The sequence below is a fragment of the Kryptolebias marmoratus genome, linkage group LG2 (genome assembly GCF_001649575.2).
Source record: "Kryptolebias marmoratus isolate JLee-2015 linkage group LG2, ASM164957v2, whole genome shotgun sequence".
NCBI lineage: Eukaryota > Metazoa > Chordata > Actinopteri > Cyprinodontiformes > Rivulidae > Kryptolebias > Kryptolebias marmoratus.
Genome location: NC_051431.1, coordinates 18357125 through 18369712, shown reverse-complemented (window position 1 = coordinate 18369712; position 12588 = coordinate 18357125). Strand labels below are relative to the sequence as shown.

The 12588-nt window shown below is 34.8% G+C and overlaps 1 protein-coding gene across 1 annotated transcript in view; it reads right to left on the bottom strand.

Moving 5' to 3' along the window:
• The window catches only part of LOC108240478 (maltase-glucoamylase, intestinal), a 70533-nt gene extending 58682 nt beyond the window's left edge, over nucleotides 1-11851 (bottom strand). The window contains exons 1-12 of the mRNA XM_017423963.3: nucleotides 11779-11851; nucleotides 10762-10885; nucleotides 10304-10389; nucleotides 9956-10076; nucleotides 7955-8064; nucleotides 7646-7797; nucleotides 5752-5923; nucleotides 5390-5489; nucleotides 4632-4744; nucleotides 4377-4502; nucleotides 1070-1201; nucleotides 412-531 (exon numbers count right to left, since the gene is read on the bottom strand). Coding sequence (XP_017279452.1) covers nucleotides 412-531; nucleotides 1070-1201; nucleotides 4377-4502; nucleotides 4632-4744; nucleotides 5390-5489; nucleotides 5752-5923; nucleotides 7646-7797; nucleotides 7955-8064; nucleotides 9956-10076; nucleotides 10304-10389; nucleotides 10762-10885 — 1356 coding nt within the window. The 5' untranslated portion in view covers nucleotides 11779-11851. The remainder of the gene's footprint in view (nucleotides 1-411; nucleotides 532-1069; nucleotides 1202-4376; nucleotides 4503-4631; nucleotides 4745-5389; nucleotides 5490-5751; nucleotides 5924-7645; nucleotides 7798-7954; nucleotides 8065-9955; nucleotides 10077-10303; nucleotides 10390-10761; nucleotides 10886-11778) is intronic.
• Nucleotides 11852-12588: the final 737 nt, after the last annotated feature.

Here is a 12588-nt window from a genome sequence, read left to right as displayed (position 1 = left end):
TAAATTTGAGATTTTCATTTGTTGTCATTTGTAATCATCAAAATTAAACGAAATAAACATTTGAAATATATGAGTTTGTATGTAATGTATGAATATAATATACAAGTTTCACTTTTTAAATGGAATTACTGAAATCAATCTACTTTTTCACGATATTCTAATTTTATGACCAGCACCTGTATATCAATCCTGTGCCTGTATTTTCACCTGCACAAATGAAATGATTTGCATTTAAGTTTTGTTAAAAGTTGTTATTGAAAGTGGTGGGAGTTTAACATTTTTAATAGTGCGCTACACAAAATTCAAACTGCTTAGCCTGTACTTTACTTGTTCTTTGCACAAATTCAAGTTGAGGGCTATATGATTCAGCTTTATTTACAATCTTGTCCTTCAGAAACAAGTTCAGCTCACCTCTCCTACTAGATCAGTTTTGCCATCTGACTCTTTGACCCAGGCGTTCTTGGCAGTCCCGCGGTCATAGGACTCATATGGAGCACCTCCTACCCTCTTACTGATGGCAATTGCAGGATCCTGAAAGCAAAGGATAACATGTATCAGAATATTAATGCACATAAACGCAATTTAAAGATAGATTTTGTGTGAAAAATTTGAATTTTAGTCATTTGCTGCAAGCTATAGTGAGTCACTGCCATCATAATAGTAACTTAGAAAGAAACTGTCACTGGATGTTGAGAGTATTTATTTTGAGAACCAAAGCTAACTTAGACCCATGTTTAGATGATGCTGCAACAATCTGAGGTCCACTTTTAAAGTAATACATAAAAAATAGTCATTTTTGAATTCTGAATTACTGGAATTATTACATTCACTTTCTTTTCGATTTTATATGATGGCAAGTGCCCGAGAACAAGAGCTGCCAAGCCTAATTATAGATTGAAAAACATCAAAATGAAATTATGTCATTAAAAGAAAAAAATAGTCATCAAAACTCTGAAATGAAAGATGCCTGAAGCATTTTTTTGTTGTTGTTGTTTTTTTCTCTTGGGTGTTTGATTTGTTGTTGTGTCTCGTGTTCCCAATATTTAATAAACAATAGAGTGCTTCTTACCAGAATAAGGATGTACCTCTGTCCTTTCTCATGGAGATATTCAGCAAACTGAGGCAGCTCTGCAAACTTGACTTTGTCATATGTGAAATCTTTCTTATCTTCCATGTAGTCTATGTCAGTGTATTGAATATCCTGTATGTGGACAAGAAAAAAAAATGTTTTACAGATATAATGAGTGTATACTGTTGGAATCAGAGGTTATTGATAAATTAAACATAAAAAAATCTAACTATGTTTTATAGTCTTTTTTTAGACTATATTCATAGCCAGTATGACTTCTCACATTTATTTAATTGCAGGCTTTCATGAATATGACTTATTTTAGGTATCTGCAGGCAAACAAAGCACTATAGCTATACGTAGCAGGTACTAGTCCAAAGAACTGCAATTGTATATTTATGTATTCTATATACTAGGACACTGTAGTTTTAACTTTTTCCAGACTTTCTTTGAAGGACCAGTGGCACAATATCACTCACTGACAAAGGAAATTTTTATTAAAGTGGCTACTGTCAAAGCAATATTTCAGCAACAAAATAACTGAAGTGACATAAAAAAATTTCACAGTCATTATTCATCTAAAGGGTTTCCACATGGCAAAAAAAAAAATAATTAAAAAATCAATAAACATACTTTTGAAGCCTGTAGAAGTTCTAAACTGGTACTTTTTCGAACTTTCAGTAGTTGTGCTGCAATGCTAATGCTAGTGTGTACATAAAGGTTTTTTTTATTTCTGTTCTTCTTGAAAACAGTGCCACAACTAACAATGTTTTAGTTCCCACCTCTGCCTATATATATATATATATATATATATATATATATATATATATATATATTAGTAACTCTTAGTAGTTACTGTTGAGCTGCAATGACCTTCAGCCACCAATAAAAAGAGCTGTAACCCCTGGAGCCCCCCTACTTCCCACATTACTGATTAACAGAGACTAGATGTCCTTGTCAGAGGATACTTGAAAATGCAGGCACAGCTTTTATCAATTAACAAAATTATATTTGTCACTTACAGAAGAATTATGACTATGAAATTACCTTTGATTAATCTTAAAACCATTCATGCTTCAAGCGTGTTCACTAAAGATTAGCATCTTGATATGACTCCTATGTCTCCTCTGTACATGGTGTATTCTAACTCACAGATAAAAATACTCTAAAACATTGGCCTTCTTAGTGTCAAAGTTTAATTGCTAGCAACCTCTTTGAACCTTTGCGCACCTGATAACAAAAAAAAAAATCTGTTGTGCTTCAAACCATCAAGATGTCTGTGGAAATGTTAACACATTCGTCTCCTTCCCTTTTCTTTGCCTGGGTGTGACTTTATGCTTGGTTTCTGTGTGCTGCCTGCCAAATTCTTCTTCATATCATTCGAACAGATGGATTGGAGGACTCTGCCAGATCTTTCCACTAATGGTAATCAGCTCCAGCCACATTAGAGAGAATGTGATAATACCCAATGTGGTCTATCTGTTAGTTATCAGACGTATCCCTGAGTACAACGAGAGAAGGAGCAGCTGCAGCCTAATGTTTTGGATTTGAAAGAGGGATTGGAGATCATCAGAGGGAAATGTGGAAATGGGCGGGAAATTTGTTGGCATTTGATCTTTAAATAACAGGGCAGTCTTACCAAATTCTTGATTGGTGCAATCACAATTCAGATGCAACACATGACTCTTCCACAGAGCCGCAAAAGATGGATATACAGTTTGCTTTGGCAATTAGGGAAAGAGAAATACATCAAGCATCAGTTTTCTTTATGAAAGGGACTTCTCACAGTTGCTTACTTTCACAGACCCGACAAAGATAAGTGGTGAGGTTTCTTCCTGAAAATGTCAGCCAGAACTGATTTTTATCACTGAGCTCAGAAGCAACAAGGTGTTGGGATTATAGTTTTAACATTCAGATCAGGATGAATGAGATAATAAAAGAAGCTTGGTCAATTGATCTTTGATCAGCACTAACATCCAGTGACGCTTGAAAAATGGTGGTTCTGGGGTTGAACCTATACAGCCCAGCAGACTTTTCATTATTTGACAGAGAGCTGGATTACCCAATCTAAGCTAAAGGCCATTCCTATCACTCTGTCTGTCGAGTTCCTGCTTCAACCTTCATATTACGTCTTCACAGATAGTATAGTGGTTGACACTATTGCCTCTGAAACTACACAGTGGTGAATAGGCAGATGAAACTTTAAATAAGGGGGAGCATAAGGTGGCCTCATTTTCCTTCCTCAAAACTTTAATAATTCCGGACTGTTTGGACATAAGAAAAATGATTAAACTCAAATGAAAAGACAAACTGGTATCAGTGAAACCACTTCATGTGTACTCCCTCTAAAAATTGGTTGTTTATTAATGATCCCAGACTCAGCATTACATCTAACATAATGAGAGTTTATCATTCACTCACATTTGGATTTTAAATAATTAAAAAAAAATAGAAAAGTAAGATTACTATTTATGAGTGATGTCTTTTTTTAAGTTTTTGTTTCTAGTCAGGCTTTTGTTAATTGTTTTGATTTATAAAGTATTTTTTTTCCTACTTTTTCTTTTGTATTAACTTTGTTTTTTGTTTTGCTGCATAGATTCCAAAGTCCTTTTTTTGTTTGTTTTAATGGAACTTGGTTGGTCTTAAAATCATCTGCCTCTAATGTTCTGCAATTAAGTCCTCTCTCCTGCCATTGGTCATCATTTTGTGACTGTTAAAAAAAATTCAAAATAAATTGTTTTTTTGTTTTTTTTTAAGTTTTGAATTAAATGTGTTGCATCACAGATTACACCGCACCATTTTTTTAAAATTGATTTTCCAGTGCGTTTCTACCTCCTATCAACACACAGACAAGTGGTTTTGGTCAGAAAAGCTTAGATTTTTAAGAACAACTTTGAAAGTGGAGATTTATTTTCTTTTCTTTTTGAGGACTTGACATACACAGCTCTTGGAGAAAAAAGAAAAATAAAATAAAAAAGATATTGCAGCCTTTTTTGCACATGACCACTATTTCTTTTGTGCCCTAGAAACCCAAACAACACGCAGGCAGTTTTAACTTGTCTGTCTCAATTATCCTGATTTTGTCCCTATTGAACTTCAATCATCTGCTGAAAAAAAGTTAATAACTTAGAGGAAATTGTAAATGGCATATAAGAGAGAAAAAAAAAATCTGCAATTGTTTTGATAAAATCTTTAGATATGCTATGAACACTCTTTCTCTGTATTTTGATTTGGTGGTAATGTGGATAAAAATACTGTCAGATATAACAAAAAAAAAGACAATAGAGATAAGTAAACTTGATCTTACATATGGGAGGCTCACAGCACGGTTTCTCTCCACAGTTGTTTTGACTTCAGTCAGGTTCCCGTAGTCCCATCGAGAAAGTTGGAATCCCAATGACCAGTAGGCAGGAATGACTGGCCTCCCAATGAGCTGCAGAACATGGTTGAACATAAATTCAATGTTGTCACTGTACCAAAAATACCTCAAGCAAACCAGATTCATGCAACAAAGAGAAAATGTGCTCTGTGCATTGTTTTGGATTTAAAGAAAAGAAATCACCTCAAGGAACTCTTGCACCACTTGTTCTGGTGTATCTCCAAAAAGAATGTAGAAATCAAGGATTCCTCCTATAGTTCTGTAGGATACAGCTGGGGCAGGCTGCAGAGTCACCTCTGAAATTTAAATATGAAATATGAAAAAAAGCTAACATCATCCTAACATCATTGCTGTGATTCTTTTATTCGTATATATATATATATATATATATATATATATATATATATATATATATATATATATATATATATATATATGTATATATATAATTACATGTATGTGTTGTTTTGGGGAAGGCTTTGAAATTACAATTTAAATTAGATAAAAATGTTAGTAAGTATTTCTATCCTTTTCAGTCGTCTTCAAGCATAAAATATTCTCTTTGATTTGTCAGCACAGTTTTTTAGAGAAGAAGAGGAAATGTTACTTGGGATTTTGGGATGAGGCATAACTTGAGTTTCATTTCTCCTGAAATCATTTTTAATATTTTTTTATTTATTTTCTTACCCAGTAAATGCATACACAGAACGTATTATATACTACAGTGTGTATTTCCATATTTCGACTGGAGCTGTGAGGATTTATATATTTTCTTATGTCTATGTATAAGTATGTCGTATGCCACTGAAGTAAACTGTACTTTTGAAAGACACTGCTGCCATCACATAGTGTGTGTTTTCAGGCGCAAGAACATCCCTGAGGACAGTGAATTTTTATAGAAAAGCGTCTACGTGTGAGTATGTATGAGTGCTTATTCATACCCATAGCGTTGCTGTTCAGGAGGAAGACCCCAAATGACTTCCCACTCTCATCTTCCAGACAGAGGAAGAAGGGATAGTGTCCATAGAGGTTATGTGTTCCCTGCAGGGAAAGCAGAGAGGGGGGAAGAGCTGTGAGTTGTAGAAGGGATGTGGGACTGAGTGTGTGTGGGAAAGAGCGAGGGCGAGAGAGAGACTACACTGCCTAATCAGCTTGTGAGACATTCAATTATCAGCCTTGCAAGAAGTAGAATACGTAGATGGATGAATCATGTGTAAACATGCTAGTTATGCACATATTTCAGACTTAAGATAGGATTTTGAGAACACATTATGTCTAGATAGGTGTCTTTATGTGCTCTTACCCCATTAGGAAAAGCATCTCTGGTAAAAATGGGCCAGGTTCTCCAGTTTGTGTCATGCTGATATCTGGTGTGCACATGCTCTCCAAGGCCATAGATATTATGAGATGGAAGTTTAGCAGACAGCTGTAGGTACTGGTCTGCGAACACCAGTGGAGCCATGGTGGTATCAAACCTAAGCGTGTTCAGGAAAAACACACGTCATGATGAAATTTAGACAACAAAAGGAAGTAAAAGATGGCATTGGAAAATGACGAGGAGAGGAGAGAGAAAATGTGGAATGAGGAAGAAAGAAAGTAGAAGTACAATGCAGCAAGAGGAGAGAGCAGAAATGAGACAAGGACTTGTTAAAAGTCTTTTACAAAGAGAAAAAAAAACAAGGAGAAGACATCTTATCAAGCTCTAATAAGCCCTCTGGGCAGCATTTCTTCAAAATAAGACATGCGCTGGTAGTCAAAATACTGACACTGCAAACAGCTGCTGGAACATACAAGCAAAGGTTGTTGATGCAGTAAATATATACTGTTAATGAATAATCATGAAAACGCATGGCTAAAACCATGGGAAGCTTGATACTGGTGCAATTACTGCAGTTTTTATGGATGACATGATGACTTTTTATGGTTTTAAAAGCCAAATAAAAGTAAATCTGTAAACCTCACCAATTATGAACATTCACAGATTTATCACTGATAGTGTGCTGCTTAGATCATTATATGAATATCATCTATCATTAAAAAAAGATTATAAAGTAAATTTAAAAAATGCTTCTAGATCACATAAAAGCTGCGAAAGAGCTAAATCATTATAAGTTTGTATCAAGTATATAAAGTTAACCTATAATTTGAATACTTCACAGATTACTGATAAAGCTAATGCATAAAGGCTGGGCTATAAAAGTGAACAAATGTTACAACAACCTAAACATCTGGTAATGTTTGCCAGCTAATCTCAAGTGTAATGTCCAGGGTCAAGGTTGGGTGAAATGTTGGGAGAGACAAGAGTGTCAGAAAGACCCGCTACTTTACTGTTCATATCTTGGCTATAAGTGGGGAGTGTAAATGACTTGAAGCACTCTGACTCTGAAAATTATTTAGTTTACAACTGAGATGCCATGCAGCTCTGCACTGAAAGCAGCTGAAGAGAAAACCTTGAATTCCTTTCATTCAAATACAATGAAAAGGTATTCATACACATTAGACTGGAAAAAGAAAATCTTTGTAATAGTACAGATATTTGTTATAATAATGCTGTTTACATCAATTAGTGTGTGCTCTGCTTCTGGTATTTTCCTTCCTCGCCTTAGTTTTTCACAAGAATCTTTCTTTTTAAATAGAGCAGTAATAACAATACAAGCTGAGTGCCTTATGAGACTGTGAACCAAGCGTAACATTTCTCAGGGGTAGGTGATTGCTATGACATCGCCAGTGTCCTTCCGAGTGTTCCCTTGGTTGATTTCAACATAATTATCATCTGACTTACGTAACAATAACGAGTCACTCTTAAGTAATGCAGCTTAAATAATAAGCTGACATGTTTAACACAACAGCCTTAAATGATTTTAGACAAATGAGAAATCCTGAACCAAGGTCACGTTTTTGGCAGCTTTCAGTTTCAGTTCTTCAATCTCACAGCAACTATCCTGATCAACAGCAAAACAATCAAATAATATTTTCTGCACACAACCTGTAGTGTCATCTTACAGCAGCTTTCATTACTTATTTCATTACTCATTACTTATAAAACTCCTTCATCTCTCTTGAAAGATGTTACAAATGTATTTTCCTCAAATGAACAGCATATATGGCGTTTGATAGTCTATGCATTTGTAGTCCTCCTTATACTGTTTTCTGTCATTGTAAGGTTTTAACACCAACCATTCATAGTTAACACTCACAGGACTTTTTTGTTCTCATGTCTGCGCACAGTGAGGCCAAAGGGGTTTTTTGTGATCTCCAACGTGTTGCTGATAGGGCTGGATGGGTTACTCTGGACACCATGGATGTGCTCATGATTGACCTCGTACCTTGTCTTCTGGGCATCAAACATCTGAGGGAAAAGAAACAACCGTTCAGGTATTTGAAGCACGACCTTTTATCTCACAGTCATTTCCACACCTTTTTATGTACACCTTATTTCTGTTTTTGTCCTTATCTTGCATTTTAAGAGAGAGAAAAAGACCTAGCCGGAGTGTATAAGTGCTCACCTTAAAATGAAGTCGATTGTTGGTCTGCATTTCTGCATGAAATGACAACTGCTCAATATCCGCACCAAACAGAGACGGAGAGGGCATTCTTTTCAGCTGGGCATTTATCACTGCAAAATAAAATCCATGAGAACATGATACTTGATGTTGTAAAACAGAGTGAATTAATTTTTAAACAATTCAGTTTTTAAAAGTTATTTCACAAATTAATAAATTAATATATGGTAACCAATTTAACCACATAAGAATGGTTCAGTGGTGCTGTTCGGTTGTTTATATTGAGTGATAAGAACATTTTTTTGAATTTCTGTTATTTGTTTTCTACAAATTTAGAAGCTTTTTTTAAATTATTTTTTTTTTCTTCCCATTTCAGTGTACGTGGTAAAAATGATATTTTGGGATGATTAGAGACCAGATATAAAACTTAGAACGTCCTGAGTCTTTGTGCTATTTCTAAGGAGGGCTTTTTGGATTTTTTTTTTTGAAAGTGGAAAAAAAATCTAGTGCAATCTAAGCAGTTTGTAATCTTCTCCATGTAACCTTAAGAACAGTTTTATACCTTCTGGTTAAAAGCCACTTGGATTATTGGGAATGATAATGCTCTTTGATACTGTCGTGAGGTAAAGCAAAGGTTATCAAGTAATATGACAATGATTCCAGTAACATTGCTAATATCTTGTCTACAGGTCAAGATTAAACTTTCCAAAATGACTCTTTCGTTATCATTAATGTGTAGGCCGCAAGTGAGGATTGTGAAATATTCATTTTTTTTAGTCATGTAGAAAAAAAGTACCAAACGTTCATTGACATGTGTTTGACCCCTTGAGGAAGACTTGTATTCCCAAATGTGTTAGTCATTTTACAGAGTTTAGATCTTATCCCATTGAATAATCACCTTAACCCTGCCATGGCCTCTGAGTCAAATTGACCCAAAGTTACAAGGGCTTTTCTACCTCTCTCTCTTTTGAGGGTTTCAGAAGGGTTAAGCCCAATAGGTGCCTCCACACAATCATTTTTCTTTCTATTTGTGTGGAAAAGTTCTGTTTGCCCATTGCAATGTGATTTACTTCACCCATCAATTGCTGTTTTGTTATAAATTGTTATAAATTACCTAAGTACACTGTTATATTTACTCAGTGTGTTCACAAACCTCCTAACTTCCCTCTAATCACATCCAAAGAGCTGATTTTAACAGGTTATACTTCCTTATAAAGAAAGTTACCTTTAATTATTTACATAACACTGCTATCTGGCTTTGCTTACCTACTTTTTTGACTTTTTTTTTTTTTTGCTTGTTGGTCTTCTTTTTCATATTCTGTCTTCATTGATTTTATTTTGCATTTCTTTTTGTCCACTTCAACTTTTCTGCTCTGCTGTACTCTTATCAATGATAGACAGAGGTCAAAATGTCAAGTCAAAACTTGTTTGGTTAAACTTATTTCTGTGTTATTGTCTTTTCAAATAAGACAATTTAACTTAGATAAGAAAAATTACTTTCCTTTTCAAGCATTGGCTACAATCCTTCAGCATGTCCCAAGCCAACTTATTTTTGATAACAACTTTCAGTCTAAAGATGAGTATTATCTTTTCAAGGTACAAGTTTTTATCACACATTTTTTTATGTATCATTGCTGCTTTACTTTGTAAACAATATAAAAAAATTGTGGTTCAAATTTATTATAAAATGTCCAACTCTTTTTTTTTTCCTTTTCTTTACAAAATATCTAAGTTCACATTAGGCAGAGAGATCAAGCAGAAAATGGAAAAACCTGCATGCTGCAAAGTCAATCATGTTTTCTGATATGCCATCCATGTCTTATTTCACAGAAAGTCATGCCTAGGGCAAAGTGAGTGAAAAAAGGGAAAACAAAGATAGTCAGAATGAGAGAATGTGAAGCAATTGGAGTCAGAAAATAAACTAAATGGAAAGCCAAATATGTGAACCAGTAGGTACACATGAGTATGAAAGGACTGCAGAAAAAGGTGGAAATGTGGATTTACCAAAAGAGTTTGGCTGTTCAATTGATTGCACTGTGTATCCATGGTTGGTGGAGAAGAAACACCAGGGAACATTTTTCTCATCCAGAGGGCTCCAGCAACAACCACGCTGCTCACATTTTTCCTGTTTAGAATAGATATTGTTGCTATTGTTACCATTATCCACATTGACATTATTGTTTCTATCAACAGTGTTATTATCACTTCTGAGGATCTTCTCCAAACCACTAAAGAGCAAACATAATATCTGCTTTAGATAACAATACTGAGTTAGAAAAACAATTTATGAATAAGCCTTACTTGATCATAGATAAGTAAATATTCATTACTTGAGATGAAGTTGACTCATACCTTTGACGCTCCTGCATCTGGGAAACAGTCTACTCTCTCAGCTAGCTGAATGGTGGGACACTGAGGAACAAATGGATCTTTAGTTTCTGTAAAAGAGATGAGAAGTCTGTTTAAAGAACAAAAAAATTTAAACATCAATATGATAACTCATTTTCCAATGGTGAATTATTAGGCAGTGTGTTCTGTGGTGTAATTCCTAGTCATGGGAATGGTGATTCAAAAGCAAAAATGTTTCAACAACTTGTTTTTTTATACAGCAACCTATTTACGTAAACATAGCACTCTTTCTAGTCATGTCTTCATCAAAACGACAGCATAGTCTTTACTGACAAGAACATTATTTTAAACATTTGGGGGAGATTTCTTGTTTTTGTTGTTGTAGTGCTTTTGTATTCTGTTTTAAACAACAATTTTTTCAGCTATTGTAACTTTCAGTGCGTTCAAAATGATTCACCTACCATCTTTGATGACACCAGGTTCTCCCGTGGCATAAAGAACTATCATAGTGATGGCCGTCACGGTCATCAATAGAAACAACACCAAAAGGGTTATTTCCAAACTTGACCACCTCCTCTTCCCCATCTGGTACACAAAAACAAACAAAACAGATACATATGCAGTGATTACAATACAATACACTGACATTTCAGCCTAAAAGATACTGAGGACAAATATCTATCTGTCTATCTGTCTATCTATCTGTCTGTCTGTCAGTCAAGTAATTAAGTTTCACCCAGTAAACTTTTCAAGACAAAAACAAGGTGAATGACAGTAAGTTTGTGTGGGTATTTGTCTGTTTGGGTGTTTCAGAGGCTTATAGCCATCTTGTTTAATGTGCTGTGAAGAACAGGCGAGGGCATTCAGAAAGTCAGAGAGCCAAGCGTGTGCATGCCCCTGTGCATCTGCAATAAGCTGCACATCATAAAGAAACGTGGAAAAAAATGCCAGCTATCAAGCAGTGTATCACACAGATACAGAGAAAGATACAATAACCATGATATAGTACAAACCCTTTTGCAGACTCGCTAGTCTTCTAGCTTGAACTGTGTGACTAAAAATAACTTCCACACAGTGTATCACTTTACTGCTCCAACCAGACATTCTAATACATGGATAACCACACATTTAACAAATAAATAGCTCTCTGTGGCTGTAGTCAGCTAAAATATCATCTAATATTTTATTTGAATATAAACTAGCGATATTCATATTTGCATAAAAGTTGCCACCAGACAGTGAGCAGTTTCTTTATTGTAAATGTGTAAAGAAATGTGTAAAATACGAACACCTTAGTATTTACATACACTAACTTATAATTAGAGGTGAAGTTTTTTTAGCCTCACAATTATGTTTCAGTATCCTATTGTAAATCAGGCTTATCATCTTGAAAGGCACTAATCCTTACTGTAGAGAATGATTACCTATTGTAGAATATAGCTGTAATAACTGAATGGCTTAACAGCCTGTAACCTTACCTTGGCTCTCTTTGGTGTTCGGGGAAAAGTGATGTTTGGTTCAAGTGAGATAGCACTTTATATACCACAGGATATATTGTAGTCAGAGGGCATCACCCCTCCTTTTTTACTTAGTATGAATGGCTCTGTGTGTATGTGTGTGTGGGTGGGTCAGTGGTGTGGGTGTGTGTGTTGGGTGTGTGTGTGGGGGTTGTGTAAGGCCAAGGTCTATTTTTTTATACTCTCCGAAAGAAGCTTAGAGATAGAAAATAATGACAAATATTCAGAATAATGAATATTTATACTAAAAGTAATAGAATAGTATAGCACTTATGGCTGTGCATAGCTACTAGTGATTGTTTTACAGCTGCAATGTCATATATGGTAGCACTTTTTACTAACTTCACCCTATTTAGCCTTATTTAATCATTAAGAAATGATTAATTGACCTTGAAAACATAATTAATTAAGGATGATTTATACTTAGTAAGCTATAAATTCACACATTTACTAATGCTTTACCAATGAAGACTATTAACTTCCAAAACCAACATACTCATCCCTTCTTATATATGTAAATGCTCATATAAATGTACTTTCACACCATGTACTAATGGTTAGATAATGTTTAAAATAACTCCTTCTAACCTTCCAAAACGCTTCTAAAGTGAAGACTATTTATACTTTATTAGATATTTGTTAATGTAGACAAATCCTGAAAGGCCAGAAGTTCCTTGTCACCTGTGGAAATCATACCAGAAGAAAAAGAAGAAGGTGACGATGAAAACATTTTAGGGCCAACAATGCCTTTGCAATTAAAGAGGATCCAGA